The sequence below is a fragment of the Xenopus tropicalis genome, chromosome 9, assembly GCF_000004195.4.
Source record: "Xenopus tropicalis strain Nigerian chromosome 9, UCB_Xtro_10.0, whole genome shotgun sequence".
In the NCBI taxonomy this organism is placed as follows: domain Eukaryota; kingdom Metazoa; phylum Chordata; class Amphibia; order Anura; family Pipidae; genus Xenopus; species Xenopus tropicalis.
Genome location: NC_030685.2, coordinates 7,637,915 through 7,654,341, shown reverse-complemented (window position 1 = coordinate 7,654,341; position 16,427 = coordinate 7,637,915). Strand labels below are relative to the sequence as shown.

The 16,427-nt window shown below is 45.1% G+C and overlaps 1 protein-coding gene across 1 annotated transcript in view; it reads right to left on the bottom strand.

Moving 5' to 3' along the window:
• The window catches only part of prss27 (serine protease 27), a 29,990-nt gene extending 15,164 nt beyond the window's left edge, over positions 1 to 14,826 (bottom strand). Inside the window, exons 1-7 of the mRNA XM_031893375.1 lie at positions 14,350 to 14,826; positions 9,720 to 9,749; positions 7,257 to 7,425; positions 6,540 to 6,805; positions 5,726 to 5,895; positions 5,279 to 5,554; positions 58 to 96 (exon numbers count right to left, since the gene is read on the bottom strand). Of these exons, the coding sequence (XP_031749235.1) occupies positions 58 to 96; positions 5,279 to 5,554; positions 5,726 to 5,895; positions 6,540 to 6,805; positions 7,257 to 7,425; positions 9,720 to 9,749; positions 14,350 to 14,389 (990 nt within the window). The 5' untranslated portion in view covers positions 14,390 to 14,826. The remainder of the gene's footprint in view (positions 1 to 57; positions 97 to 5,278; positions 5,555 to 5,725; positions 5,896 to 6,539; positions 6,806 to 7,256; positions 7,426 to 9,719; positions 9,750 to 14,349) is intronic.
• Positions 14,827 to 16,427: the final 1,601 nt, after the last annotated feature.

The following is a 16,427-nucleotide window of genomic DNA, read 5'->3' as shown; positions in this document are numbered from 1 at the left end:
ATGCAAATAATTACTTACTTTACTCGAGGCATAGGGATCTGTATCTGCTGAACTCACAGACATTGCATAGAGAGGTTTCTTGGAAAGTCCTCTCACCTGAATGGAGGTAATACTGGCTAGACAAAGAATTTCATTACCGTAGCTGTTTTTCTACAACTGTTTGGGAGGAGCTGATAGGTCGGAGGAGATATTGATACCCTAAAAACAAGTGAGTGGGGGGACTCTTAAGTTCCCCATACACGGGCCGATTCTAGCTGCTGATATTGGTCCCTTAGACAGATTCGGCTGCTTATCGGCCCGTGTAGGGGCAGAAACGACGGGCCTACCTGACCGATATCTGGCCTGAAATTGGGCAGATATCGATCGGACAGGTTAAAAAATTTAGTCAGATTGGGGACCGCATCGTCTCATTGATGTGGTTCCTGAACTGCCCTATTACCGGCTTTCCAATTTGATCATTTGGCCCCAGGGCCAAACGTCCGAATTAGCCTAAATTCACCCGATATTGCCCACCCGTAGGTGGATATATCGGGAGAAGATCAGCTCGCTTGGCAGATCTTTAGGTGTATGGCCACCTTTAGACAACCCATATAATTTACTGGAAGGATAGTTGAACCTTGGAAACTCCCACCCCACCATCTTGTGGTGAGACAAGGAGGACAAAAAAGTGAGCGTGGTTACAAATTTGTCAAGGGCAATACAATAACAATTGTCGTATAAAATGGGTGGTTAATACTGTTGGACCTGCACCAAAGACGTAGGGCAATACTGTCCTGCTGGAAGCCTGTGAGTAGAATGTAGTCCTCCAAGACACTGGAGGACATTGGATACATACAGTACTGTATTTAATGACCTCTTAACTGACGATGGACTCAGTGGCATCATGATTTTAATATAGTACAGTATAGCCTAGAACATGTTTATTGGAAAATGGGCCTCTTCTTCCAAAATAATAGACAGCACTAGTTGGATTTTTTTTTTCATATTTCATTGGACATGGACTGTTGGAAAACCAATGGCCCCCATTGGGTGAACTCCTCCTTCCCATTCAGATTGGTATAGAGGAACCTTAATGACTCCACCACAGATATAATGAAAATTAAATGTAGGTCTAAACTTGTCCTTTCAGATCATCCATTGATAATAATTCCCCATACATTCCAGGGTGTTTCTTCAGTGGCTGCTTCTTGTGCTTGCAGAAGGAACTGTGTACATGACAACTTGCTGTTAATTTATTATGATCAGGCATGAGTTGCAGAGGCATTAAAGTAGGCATTGCTGGCCATTACACCATTAACGGCATTAGGAAACAATTCAGGAGGTACAAATTGCAGAGGAATCCCTTTAAGCCATAGTTGTTGTATCTTGTGCTTAATTCTGAATAACAGGAGCTGGAACTGACTATACCTGCAGAAGAGCCATCCTGAGTATCTTTAGAAATAAGTACAGCTAAGCTCATAGGGGCCCCTTAGCTCATAACAAGGTTACAGATATATAGAAACATTGGGGTAACAGTCACCCTGCTATAGTTCCAGGGGTACCCAGGGCACAAATAAACACTCACCCCAAATCCCCCCTAACTGGCCTTCAGGCTGGGCCCCCTTAGCCCATAACAAGGTTACAGATATATAGAAACATTGGGGTAACAGTCACCCTGCTGTAGTTCCAGGGGTACCCAGGGCACAAATGAGCACTCACCCCAAATCCCCCCTAACTGGCCTTCAGGCTGGGCCCCCTTAGCCCATAACAAGGTTACAGATATATAGAAACATTGGGGTAACAGTCACCCTGCTGTAGTTCCAGGGGTACCCAGGGCACAAATAAGCACTCACCCCAAATCCCCCCCTAACTGGCCTTCAGGCTGGGCCCCCTTAGCCCATAACAAGGTTACAGATATATAGAAACATTGGGTTAACAGTCACCCTGCTATAGTTCCAGGGGTACCCAGGGCACAAATAAGCACTCACCCCAAATCCCCCCCTAACTGGCCTTCAGGCTGGGCCCCCTTAGCCCATAACAAGGTTACAGATATATAGAAACATTGGGGTAACAGTCACCCTGCTATAGTTCCAGGGGTACCCAGGGCACAAATAAGCCCTCACCCCAAATCCCCCCCTAACTGGCCTTCAGGCTGGGCCCCCTTAGCCAATAACAAGGTTACAGATATATAGAAACATTGGGGTAACAGTCACCCTGCTGTAGTTCCAGGGGTACCCAGGGCACAAATAAGCACTCACCCCAAATCCCCCCCTAACTGGCCTTCAGGCTGGGCCCCCTTAGCCCATAACAAGGTTACAGATATATAGAAACATTGGGGTAACAGTCACCCTGCTATAGTTCCAGGGGTACCCAGGGCACAAATAAGCACTCACCGCAAATCCTCCCCTAACTGGCCTTCAGGCTGGGCCCCCTTAGCCCATAACAAGGTTACAGATATATAGAAACATTGGGGTAACAGTCACCCTGCTATAGTTCCAGGGGTACCCAGGGCACAAATAAGCCCTCACCCCAAATCCCCCCCTAACTGGCCTTCAGGCTGGGCCCCCTTAGCCCATAACAAGGTTACAGATATATAGAAACATTGGGGTAACAGTCACCCTGCTATAGTTCCAGGGGTACCCAGGGCACAAATAAGCCCTCACCCCAAATCCCCCCCTAACTGGCCTTCAGGCTGGGCCCCCTTAGCCAATAACAAAGTTACAGATATATAGAAACATTGGGGTAGCAGTCACCCTGCTATAGTTCCAGGGGTACCCAGGGCACAAATAAGCACTCACCCCAAATCCCCCCCCTAACTGGCCTTCAGGCTGGGCCCCCTTAGCCCATAACAAGGTTACAGATATATAGAAACATTGGGGTAACAGTCACCCTGCTATAGTTCCAGGGGTACCCAGGGCACAAATAAGCACTCACCCCAAATCCCCCCCTAACTGGCCTTCAGGCTGGGCCCCCTTAGCTCATAACAAGGTTACAGATATATAGAAACATTGGGGTAACAGTAACCCCGCTATAGTTCCAGGGGTACCCAGGGCACAAATAAGCACTCACCCCAAATCCCCCCTAACTGGCCTTCAGGCTGGGCCCCCTTAGCCCATAACAAGGTTACAGATATATAGAAACATTGGGGTAACAGTCACCCTGCTGTAGTTCCAGGGGTACCCAGGGCACAAATGAGCACTCACCCCAAATCCCCCCTAACTGGCCTTCAGGCTGGGCCCCCTTAGCCCATAACAAGGTTACAGATATATAGAAACATTGGGGTAACAGTCACCCTGCTATAGTTCCAGGGGTACCCAGGGCACAAATAAGCCCTCACCCCAAATCCCCCCCTAACTGGCCTTCAGGCTGGGCCCCCTTAGCCAATAACAAAGTTACAGATATATAGAAACATTGGGGTAGCAGTCACCCTGCTATAGTTCCAGGGGTACCCAGGGCACAAATAAGCACTCACCCCAAATCCCCCCCTAACTGGCCTTCAGGCTGGGCCCCCTTAGCCCATAACAAGGTTACAGATATATAGAAACATTGGGGTAACAGTCACCCTGCTATAGTTCCAGGGGTACCCAGGGCACAAATAAGGACTCACCCCAAATCCCCCCCTAACTGGCCTTCAGGCTGGGCCCCCTTAGCCCATAACAAGGTTACAGATATATAGAAACATTGGGGTAACAGTCACCCTGCTATAGTTCCAGGGGTACCCAGGGCACAAATAAGCACTCACCCCAAATCCCCCCTAACTGGCCTTCAGGCTGGGCCCCCTTAGCCCATAACAAGGTTACAGATATATAGAAACATTGGGGTAGCAGTCACCCTGCTATAATAGTAAAAGCTGTACATTTTATTAAACAAACAATACAAAAAAAGAGCATTGGCTTACAGTTACAGAAATATAAAGTGACATTTTATGAACAACAAGAAAACAAACAACCAAGAAAACACAGTGGAATGGCCCCCATTTCTAAATCCCTTTGGAAAAAACACTAAATGGCTGAGCATTTTTGGTCACACCCTTTAATTATTGGAATTGGACAGTTAAGCCACCGCCACCATTGCCGACACAGGTGTTATTACAGCATACAATGACATTCTTGACAATTCAGCAGGATCATAACCCCATGAACGAAACACGGTCAATGCAGATCTGGTTTGCAGAGATGGGAGTGGAGGAACTTAAGTGGCCTCCACCCAACTGAACATGTGAAGAATAGGAAAAATGGTGCAAGCCAGGACTGATCCCTCAACATCAGCACCCAACCTCTTATGAATGAATGATGAATTGAAGGAACTTCCACCAACAATGTTCCAACATCTAGAAGGAACTCCCACCAACAATGTTCCAACATCTAGAAGGAACTCCTACCAACAATGTTCCAACATCTAGAAGGAACTCCCACCAACAATGTTCCAACATCTAGAAGGAACTCCCACCAACAATGTTCCAACATCTAGAAGGAACTCCTACCAACAATGTTCCAACATCTAGAAGGAACTCCCACCAACAATGTTCCAACATCTATAAGGAACTCCAACCCAACAATGTTCCAACATCTAGAAGGAACTCCCACCAACAATGTTCCAACATCTAGAAGGAACTCCCGCCAACAATGTTCCAACATCTAGAAGGAACTCCCACCAACAATGTTCCAACATCTAGAAGGAACTCCCACCAACAATGTTCCAACATCTAGTGGAACTTCTTCCCAGAAGATCAGAGAGGCTGTTTAAGCAGCAAAGAGAGGTTTAACTTATTATAAATAACCATGGCTTGGGATATAGATGTTGGACAGGAAGGCCATGTATTGTACAGTAAGTCTTAATCAAGGTCAAAATAATACATATATACATAGGGACTTATTATAAATGCAGAAAATGTAGAGAAAAACAAATACAGTGGTAGTGGAACAGTGGAATGACTTTTCATCAGGAAGACACTTAGATCTATGAATAGATGTCCCAGGGAACATTTATAAGGCAAAGGTGGAAGAACATGTTCTTCTGCCCCTTCATGCTCTTGCCATCGTATTCACGGCCTCAGTAAATTACATCATTTTTATAAATTATTTTTTTATTCTGTTGGACAGATGTATATGGCGGTCATTTTCGCCTTCTCTTCCATCACCAAGTGCAATTAGCAGAACCAGATGTTCCAAGCTATTTATCCATACGACATTAACATTAGCGTTGGGTGAAGGTCGATCTGCCAACCTGGTTGCTCATACTTCCATCTGCCAAAATGTTTCTTGTCTAAGTTGCCATATACTTCTTCTTCCGGACCTCATAGCAAATACAGCAGAATGATTACCCAACTGATACGTAGGGTGGAAACAGCGATGGTTGGAGCTGTGTTTAGAGAAATGATAGGGCCTGAAAATGTTGCTGACTTCACATTCGAAGAGGCATCAGATGCATATGAGACTATCCAGTCAGTATATGAAGGCATGAGGGTATATACTCCTGGGCGGTACGCCTGTCCACAGCCCTCACCAAAGCTCACCACTCCGGCCAAGAACCATTGGCCACTTGAAGAACAAACCAAGGGTCCTCCAGAGTCACCCTGAAAGGAAGAAAAAACATCATGAATATGTATTTGAAAAAAGATCAAAGTCCATCAAGTTCAACTCCTCCAAACTAGCGGTTCTGTAGGCTCCAATGAGCACATTCAACATTCTAACATGTACAGAGCAGAAGAAGTCTTGGTGTGGCCGGGCAAGTAAAGATAACCCACCTGGCATGAGTCTTTGCCGCCATTGATGAACCCCGCACAGATCATGTCACTGTGAACACTTATTGAACTCGTTCCATAAGAATTTGGGGTTTGATATAATGCGTTGCACTCGTTTGCGTCAATCAGAGGCACGGCTACTTCCTGCAGAGTCATCGGGCTTACCAGGCTGACTGCAAAATGAAGATAGAACTGTTACAAAAAGTGATGAAGGTTAAACTCCAATAAACACCTTTGCACGGCTCAACCAAACGTTACTCAGCTGTCGCCAGACTACAAATCTCAGAATAATGTAACATATAATGAAGGGTGAGGCATGCTGGGAGCTGTAGAAAATTGCCACTTTATTAAGGGCCGCCCCCTGGGATCATAGGAGTCACAGTGCACACAAACAAGCCAAGGCGCACATACATCCTAGGCCCCATCAGCCAATGAATGGACAAAGTTCTGTCTTTTATTAACACATTACTTCCTGTTACGGTTAGAGCTGCATCGTTTCCTGTCAGCTGATCTCTAAGGGAGCACTCTGCTCTTCACAAAATGGCGGCTGAAGGTATGAGAAGTATAAGGGCAATATTTACTGATATATTTATTGCAGTTTGGGGAGATTATTAATAGGTCACTTAATATGATATAAACTGTCTGTTGGTTACGTATTCATTCTGGGGGTATAGTTTTCCTTTAACAGTATGGACTCCCCACTATAGGGGATGGCTTTCTTGTAATTCAGAGCTTTCTGGATAACAGATATCTGGATAATGGATGTGTAATGTAATAATACATAACAATCACATCCTAGGCAGGTAAAGATACTTACCATCAGAGGCGATATTTCCCCAGCCGGTTACCCAGCACTGCAACCCTGTAGGAAACGTCACCGTATCTGCCGGCAGACAAACTGGGAGGATGTAGTTGGTGAAGGTCACCGGACTTGCAAGCTGTACAAGGCTGATGTCCCCACTGTCCCCCTCATTAACGTAAGAAGGATAATTAGTTGCGCTCTGAACTGGGATGGCCACCTGATTGCCATCTGGCTGGTCTATCATGTAGGCCCCAAGAACCGCAGTGACGGAGCTTGCCGAGCTGGAAAACAGCACAAATATATTTTATTATTCATTAAAAAAAGGAATCTGTGGAACTAATAACAAGGGGACAAGGTGTGTTAACCCCCAGCATCCTTACGCTGACTTGCCAGGGCTATTGTCCTTCCTCCCTATCCTTCTACTACCTTGTTAACTTCTAATTAACGTCCTATAGAAGCCTGCCTCTGGCAACTGATCATTGCTTGGCCATTTAGCTTTCTAGCTGAGATCTAGAACCTTCAAGTTTCATGGAAGTTCATGTTCATGAGTCCCTGGCTGGTTCCTTGTTTCCTATCTGGTTCCTGTGCTCCAGTCCCCTCCATGCCTGATTTCTGTGGATCAACTAGTTATGACTTTTGAACCTGGACTCCGCTTGCCCGCTGCCTGCCCAGACCTCAGCCTCTCCTTTGGACTTTGCCTGCCTGCTGCCTGCCCTGCCCATCAACACTCACCTGGAACTGGGGAAGCAGTGAGCTGCTGAGATGACATACTGCTTGGAAATAAGAGTCCCACCACAGAAGTGCCCTCCATTGTTCCTAAAGCTGACTTGCCAGGGCCATTGCCCTTCCTGTGCACTCTGCCCCCCCATAATGCGGCTGGACACCAGAGGAATTCCACAGTCTGCAGGGAAATATACAATGAATGTATATACAGTATAATGTAACAAGTACTTGTGCTTATAATTGCACTTTGCACCTCATTGGCAATAGTTGTTGATTCTATAGGAATAAATAGAACCCTAAGGGGCAGATTTAATAAATTGTATATTATCTTTCACTTTATTGGAGCTCCCTATAGATCCTCCCCGGGCCCTGTCTGTGTTTCAAATAAGGGGTGGGCGTGTCTTAACAGTCCTTGCCAAAAGCAAAATAGGAAGGGAGTAGCCAATCACAGCCCTGCAATCACACAAGCACAGACAGGCTTCAGTTCCCCATCAGGTCAGTCTAGCTGCTGATTGGTTCCTATGCTACAGTGCTGCCGGCCCCCCTGCACAGCCTGGGAAAGGAGGCAGCAGGAAGTGGAACAGATGGGCGGGGCTAGTAGCGATTTTGGGGGTCTTAAAGAGACTTTAATTGCACTTTTAGCATGTTATAGAACTGCCTATTCCAAGCAACTTTTCAATTGGTCGTCATTATTTATTTCTTATAGTTTTTGATCGATTTGCCTTTTTCTTCTATTTCTTTCCAGCTTTCAAATGGGGGTCACTGACCCCGGCAGCCAGCAACTATTGCTCTGTGAGGTTCCAGTTTTACTGTTATTTTTTATGATGTGTTTTTCTCATTCAAGTCCCTCTCCTATTCATTTACCATCCTCTCATTCAAACTGCTCCCTGGTCGCTAAGGTAACTTGGACCCTAGCAACCAAATAGCCGCTGAAACTGCCAAACTGGAGGAGCTCTCTGCATGATACTAAAAGTTAATTCAAAGGAGAACAAACTCTTTTATGATGAATTTGATCACCGAGCAGGAAAGGCCTTTGTTATAGTCGGTGTCTCTGCCAAGGAGGAACTTGCCCGGCACAATAGGATCCTTTAGGGGCTAAAGGTAAATGTGAGATGTTTATTCTTAGCGCCAGTGAGTACAATGGAACAACAGTGTAAAGGCTGCGAGGGAATAAATACCTGGGAAATGAATGTTACACGGAACAGTAGGGAGCGGCACTGGGCAGTGCCACAGAGGGAATGATAAGCCACATACGTATGGATTTCTTTTATTTTTAAGGAAACATTAGCTAAAAGCTTTAAGGCTTGGGCCGTACTGTATGTCAGTATGTGATCCTTGCCCTGGGCATTCAACTACCGCTGCAGTACCCATATCCGCCACTGGGGGTTTTTAGTTTGTGCCATATTTCCCTGTATATTAAACCTTACATTCATGTTATTATGGCTTCCAGTCTTCATCCCACCATTACCGGTTACACTAATGTTTATCCAGAACTTTGGGTCCTACCTGCCCATCTATCTGTCCTCTCTCTCATCTATCTATTCTCTCTCTCTCTTTCATCTATCTATCTATCTATCTATCTATCTTTCATCTATCTATATCTATCATCATCTATCTATCATCTATCTGTCTATCATCTATCTATCTATCTATCTATTCTCTCTCTCTCTTTCATCTATCTATCTTTCTATCTATCATCTATCATCATCTATCTATCATCATCTATCTATCATCTATCTATCATCTATCTATATCTATCATCTATCATCTTTATATATATATATATATATATATATATATATATATATATATATATATATATATATATATCTTTCATCTATCTATCTATCTATCTATCTGTTATCTATCTCTATCTATCTATCTATCTATCTATCTATCTATCTCTGTCTATCTGTCTATCTATCTATTTATCTATCAATCATCATCATCATCATCTTCTATCTATCTATCTATCTATCTATCTATCTATCTATCTTTCATCTATTTATCTATCATCTATCTATCTATCTATCTATCTATCTATTATCTATATATTATCTATCTATCTATCTATCTATCATCTATCTATCTATCTATCTTTCATCTATCTATCTATCTATCTATCTATCTATCTATCTATATCTATCATTACCCACGGTCCCTGTGACAGGTTACTGGGTTTCCTGCTTTAGGATGAAACAAATACGTTCCAGTTTGAACCGACAGTCACACAATGAGTTTGGCTGAGAGTTTAACCCTTTGCTCCCTGTAAGCAGCCGTATTCCCACGTAGGGAGGGGAGGGGCCACACGGCGGCACACAAAGCAAACGCACCATTTCCCTTCAGTCGTGTCAGTGACAGAAGGGTGGGACCGAGAGTGCCAAAAGCCTGAAAGGAAAGTCTATTCTTTATGGAACAATAGAACTGAGTATTTTCTTAGCAGTGAAACTGAGGGAACTAATGGTTTCTCACCTGTAGCGCCGGGGGTGATCCCAAGGAGACCTGCGGGGAGACAGTATATAGAGAGTATTAATGCCAGTAATGGAGGGGTACAACCAATACTCACAGTACCTGACCCCCCTCCCACTCCCCTACTGAGCCAAACATGAGAAACCTCATCCAACATTATCTTAGAAACATCCAATAGGCAGTTGAATGGCCCCCCCCATTGGCTTGTTTTTTGGTAACAGTCGCATTCACTGTGAAACAGCCCTGCTAAAGGGAAACTAAAGCTAAAAACTTAATTTTCCTGAGCACTTTTGCAGCTGATATTAATTTCCCCTTTTTTGGTGGTTTTAGAGATATTAGCAATTTTATACTGCTAAAATGAGGCCCCCGTGTAGCTCTGTTAAGGCGGAGCATCAGTAACCTTATATATCAACACACTTTCTATCCATCTCTTGTATAGTCAGTTAACCTTAGGGCTATGTACTGTCTATAAGCCAAAGGCTTGATATTAGCAGGCTAAAACTGCAAAGAAGGGAGACCTATCCATTGTGCTTATTGATGGTTAAAGGGGTGGGTCATTTTTAAATGTTATTGAATAGCAACTTTGCAATTGGTCTTCATTGTTTATTTTTTATAGTTTTCAATTATTTCTCCAGCTTTCAAATTGGGGTCACTGACCCCGGCAGCCAAAAACCTATTGCTTTGCGAGGCTCCAGTTTTATTGTAATTCTTAATTTCATATCTTTCTTTCTTTTGTCCCCCTCTCCTATTCATATTGCATCTCATTTAAACCACTGCCTGGTTGCTAGGGTTAAACAAGACCCTAGCAACCAAATAGCTGCTGACGTTCCAAACTGGAGAGCTGCTGAACAAAAAAGCTAAATAGCTAAGAAAAAAACCAGAAAAAATAAAAACCAGTTTCAAGTTGTCTCAGAAGGTCAGTGTCTATGTCATAGTTGAATGAAAGAACTAAGCTCCCAGCCAATAAGAGAGCCCGTATTATACAGAGTATACAAGGGAACAGAATATGAGGAGGAAAGTTTGTAGCATTTGATGAGTAAATGAAGGCTGAGTGAGGTCTAGCGGCAGCCAAACCGGTTCTGTAACCCTATAGGTCTGTGTAATGACAACCCGCATCCGCAACTGCACATCTGAAACTGCCCTTATTTTATTATTATGGAGTTTGTGCACTTTTGTACCCAGAACGCTGCTTTGTTCTGATTTCAGCTCCAGGTAGGAGGGATGTACAAACCCCTTTGTGCATAAATGTCTCACCCTGAACTTTGTACGTGGCTCTTATCTACTCACTGACTCACAGCCAATAAATGGCCCCCAATCAAACTGTGTTGGAATTGCCCCTGTAAATTCTATGGTTCATCCTGGCCGCCTGGTTATTGGGAGCGGTTGGGCACCATCGGTGAGTCAGGCAGGGGCTGGTTAAGCTGATAGAGGTTTCAGTGTTTAAAACACATAAATGGGTATGGGCATTGGTATGGACATGGGTATGGCCATTGGGTGTGGGTATGGGCATGAGTATGGGTATTGGTAATGGGTATGGGCATTGGTGTGGGCATTGGGTGTGAGTATGGGCACTGGCATGGGGTATGGGAGTGGATATAGGTATGGGCATGGGTAAGGGCAATGTGTGTGGGTATGGGCAAAGGTATGGGTATGGCAATTTGGCATGGGTATGGGCATTGGGTGTGGGTAAGGGCATTGGTATGGCCATTGGGTGTGGGTATGGGCATGAGTATGGGAATTGGGCATAGGCATTGGGTATGGGCATTGGTGTGGGTATGGGAATAGGTTGTGAGTATGGGTATGGGCACTGGGCATGGGTAAGGGCACTGGGTGTGGGTATGGGCATTAGGTATGGGCATAGGTATGGCAATTGGGTGTGGGTATGGGAATGGGCATTGGGTGTGGGTATGGCAATTGGGCATGGGCACTGGGCATGGATATGGGCATGGGTGTGGATATGGGTAAGGGCATTGGGCGTGGGTGTAGGTATGGCAATTGGGCTTGGGTACTGGGCATTGGGTGTGGGTATGGGTACTGGGCATTGGGTGTGGGTATGGGCATTGGGTATGGGCATAGGTATGGCAATTGGGTGTGGGTATGGGCATTGGGTGTGGGTACTGGGCATGGATATGGGTGTGGGTACTGGGCATTGGGTGTGGGTATGGGCACTGGGTGTGGGTACTGGGCATTGGGTGTGGGTATGGGCATTGGGTGTGGGTACTGGGCATGGATATGGGTGTGGGTACTGGGCATTGGGTGTGGGTATGGGCAATGGGTGTGGGTATGGGTACTGGGCATTGGGTGTGGGTATGGGCATTGGGTGTGGGTACTGGGCATGGATATGGGCGTGGGTATGGGTACTGGGCATGGATATGGGCGTGGGTATGGGTACTGGGCATGGATATGGGCGTGGGTATGACTGCAGCAGGCACCATAGCAAAGGGTGCAGAATGGAACCTTCGCTGGGTGTATTAAAGGTAAAACTGGCTGAAAACAAGACAAAAAAAAGGAAGATGGGGGTTAAAATGAGAGAATAAGATGTGGATGTAGTGGGGGGGGGGGGTAAGGCAGTGAGAGGGGGAAACAGATAACAGGGTAGGGCAATACAGGGATGGGGTGGGGGATGGGGTGGGGGATAGAGAAATACTGAGATAATGGGACGAGATAAGGGAATAGTTATAGTGTATAAAGAATGCGGATGGTGGGTGGGTAAGGGAGGGCAGGGGGAGAAAAGGCAAATACAAGGCCTTGCTGACATGCCCCTGGCTATATACCTCAGCACACAGGTATTTAGGGCAAGTAAATCTGACACAGAGCAGATCATTTTTTACCCTAAAACCTCCACCCACACCAGTCAGAAAACAATGTCAGTTTGTGACAGAATGACCTTAATGTGACGCACCCAGAGAAACACTGCTCCCTATGGTACCCTGGGGCCCAGCTTGGCCAACCTACCTACTGTGCCCACTTCTTGTATATATACTGACCCAGCTGGGAATGTTCCCTTCAGCATATTGCACTTTGTACTAATAAACCCAATAGGGCTGTTCTGCCCCAATAAGGGGTAATTATATCTTAGTTGGGATCAAGTACAGGTACTGTTTTATTATTACAGAGAAAAGGGAATCATTTAACCATGAAATAAACCCAATATGGCTGTTCTGCCCCAATAAGGGGTAATTATATCTTAGTTGGGATCAAGTACAGGTACTGTTTTATTATTACAGAGAAAAGGGAATCATTTAACCATGAAATAAACCCAATAGGGCTGTTCTGCCCCCAATAAGGGGTAATTATATCTTAGTTGGGATCAAGTACAGGTACTGTTTTATTATTACAGAGAAAAGGGAATCATTTAACCATTAAATAAACCCAATAGGGCTGTTCTGCCCCCAATAAGGGGTAATTATATCTTAGTTGGGATCAAGTACAGGTACTGTTTTATTATTACAGAGAAAAGGGAATCATTTAACCATTAAATAAACCCAATAGGGCTGTTCTGCCCCAATAAGGGGTAATTATATCTTAGTTGGGATCAAGTACAGGTACTGTTTTATTATTACAGAGAAAAGGGAATCATTTAACCATTAAATAAACCCAATAGGGCTGTTCTGCCCCCAATAAGGGGTAATTATATCTTAGTTGGGATCAAGTACAGGTACTGTTTTATTATTACAGAGAAAAGGGAATCATTTAACCATTAAATAAACCCAATAGGGCTGTTCTGCCCCAATAAGGGGTAATTATATCTTAGTTGGGATCAAGTACAGGTACTGTTTTATTATTACAGAGAAAAGGGAATCATTTAACCATTAAATAAACCCAATAGGGCTGTTCTGCCCCCAATAAGGGGTAATTATATCTTAGTTGGGATCAAGTACAGGTACTGTTTTATTATTACAGAGAAAAATGAAAGCATTTTTAAAAAATTTGCTTATAATGGAGCCTATGGGAGATGGCTTCCCGTAATTCAGAACTTTCTGGATAACAGGTTTCCTAATCAAAGGTATCTTACACATGGAAACCAATTCACCAATGAGAATTCTACTGACCAAAATCTTAATTATAAATGCAAAAGAAGTGACCAATGAGAATGCTGATTCCCAGCACTGGGTCAGGCATCTTGCTGGTACCTTACATATAGAGATAATGGGTATCTATCTATCTATCTATCTATCTATCTATCTATCTATCATTTATCGATCTATCTATTATCTATCTATCATTTATCTATCATTTATCTATCTTTCTATCTATCATCTATCTATCTATCATCTTTCTATCTATCATCGTAAGGCTCTATGTAATATACTAGAGCCTTGAATACCTGTGTAATATGTTATCCTTTAAAACAACGACCACAGACATCACATGTCACAAAAAACTCACCAAAAACTTGGGTATTGTATTGTAAGAAATAATATACCCCCTACTGTAAACTACAAGGATATATAAAATCATTTATTTGTATTCAGCCCCGTGCCACTAGCATTTCATCTATATAAATATATATATATTGCTGTATACAATCAAAATAGCATTGGCAATCGCACTACACCTTATACATATATATATATATATATATATATACACACACACACACACATATTCATATATATATAGTGAGACTTACCCGGGGTGAGCAGAAGAAGAGCTTGCAGTAGAGGGACCATGTTTAGCCTTCCCAGCACAGCACTGGTCCCTGGCTCTGTAACAGTCTATATGATATAACTAGCGGCCAGCCTATTGGCTCCTTTATATTGTAAGAATGCCGGGCAACCTGTTTATGGCTGAACCCTGGGCCGTGTGTAAACAAATATGGAACACGCCCGAAACTTCCCCACTGTGTGAGTTCCGACCATCTAGTTTTACTTTACACCTTAGTCTAAGCCTTCCCTCTCACGTTCCTCTCCAATGGCATCTGCATTTCCTTGTACTATAGACCTACCTTGTACTATTGTCCTACGGCCCCCCCTGCCCAGACCTGCCTCCCATCTGCCCTGGGGCTAATTTCCCTCAATGTATATTCAGTATCACTGCCTGGAATGAGACCTATCATATTACAAGTGCATCATTTAAACTTACACGTTCCTCAGTCTGTTAATGGACTTGGACCCAGTGGGACACCATAGAAGTAAATCTCAGTCATTAAGGTTAATTCATATAATGGGAAATCTCAATATGCTGTAAATAAGCCCACTTTTTGTGCATCTCTCATTTAAAAACAAATATTTGGAAGTAGAACAGTTTGGCAAACGTTTAGGCTCTAATTGACCTGCTCTTAAGGTGGTATTTCCGGGGTCAGTTTTGTACAGAATGCAAGGCCATAGCCTCAAGGTAAGGGCCCCCCTTAGTTTATAACAAAGGTGCCTAAAAACATTGTGCTGACCCCAGACCCTACTTGACCTTCATGGTAAGGTTCCAGGAAAAGCAAATAGAAATTCTCTCCAATTTTCATTCTTTGGGCTAAACTTCACCCCCAACCACTGGCCTTGTCCCCCCAAGATACACCAGCCACACAGATTTGAGAGCCACAGTCCTAGTAGTTAGTTTTTGGCTCTATGGGCCAGTAGGGTTGACAGGTATATATCAGGGAAGCCGGGGTCAGGCCGAGCAGATTACCAGGCATCTCCTGCTCCTAGTTGCCCCCAGGCTGGGGGAATTCCATTCTGCCCCTCCTTATGTTTAATGTGGGCTTATTTAGCAGCTTTACCTTGGAATGAAGCAAGTAGCACTGGTGCCCAAAGCCAACACCAACCTCCCAACGAGCCCAGCCTTGCTCCTCCTCATTCAACAGCTACTAGAGCCCCCACATCCCAGCCCCAGCGACGTCCCCCAGGCAGCTCCCCCACTTGTCTGCCAGTCCCCCCACTGCTTGCTCCCCAAACACAGGCAGCTCCCCCACTTGTCTGCCAGTCCCCCCACTGCTTGCTCCCCAAACACAGGCAGCTCCCCCACTTGTCTGCAAGTCACCCCACTGCTTGCTCCCCAAACACAAGCTGCTCCCCCACTTGTCTGCAAGTCACCCCACTTCTTGCTCCCCAAACACAGGCTTCTCCCCCACTTGTCTGCAAGTCACCCCACTGCTTGCTCCCCAAACTCAGGCTGCTCCCCCACTTGTCTGCAAGTCACCCCACTGCTTGCTCCCCAAACACAGTCTGCTCCCCCACTTGTCTGCAAGTCACCCCACTGCTTGCTCCCCAAACACAGACTGCTCCCCCACTTGTCTGCAAGTCACCCCAGTACTTGATCCCCAAACACAGGCTGCTCCCCCACTTGTCTGCCAGTCCCCCCACTGCTTGCTCCCCAAACACAGTCTTCTCCCCCACTTGTCTGCCAGTCCCCCCACTGCTTGCTCCCCAAACACAGGCTGCTCCCCCACATGTCTGACAGTCCCCCCACTGCTTGCTCCCCAAACACAGGCTGCTCCCCCACTTGTCTGCCAGTCCCCCCACTGCTTGCTCCCCAAACACAGGCTGCTCCCCCACTTGTCTGCCAGTCCCCCCACTGCTTGCTCCCCAAACACAGGCTGCTCCCCCACTTGTCTGCCAGTCCCCCCACTGCTTGCTCCCCAAACACAGTCTGCTCCCCCCCTTGTCTGCCAGTCCCCCCACTGCTTGCTCCCCAAACACAGTCTGCTCCCCCACTTGTCTGCCAGTCCCCCCACTGCTTGCTCCCCAAACACAGTCTGCTCCCCCACTTGTCTGCCAG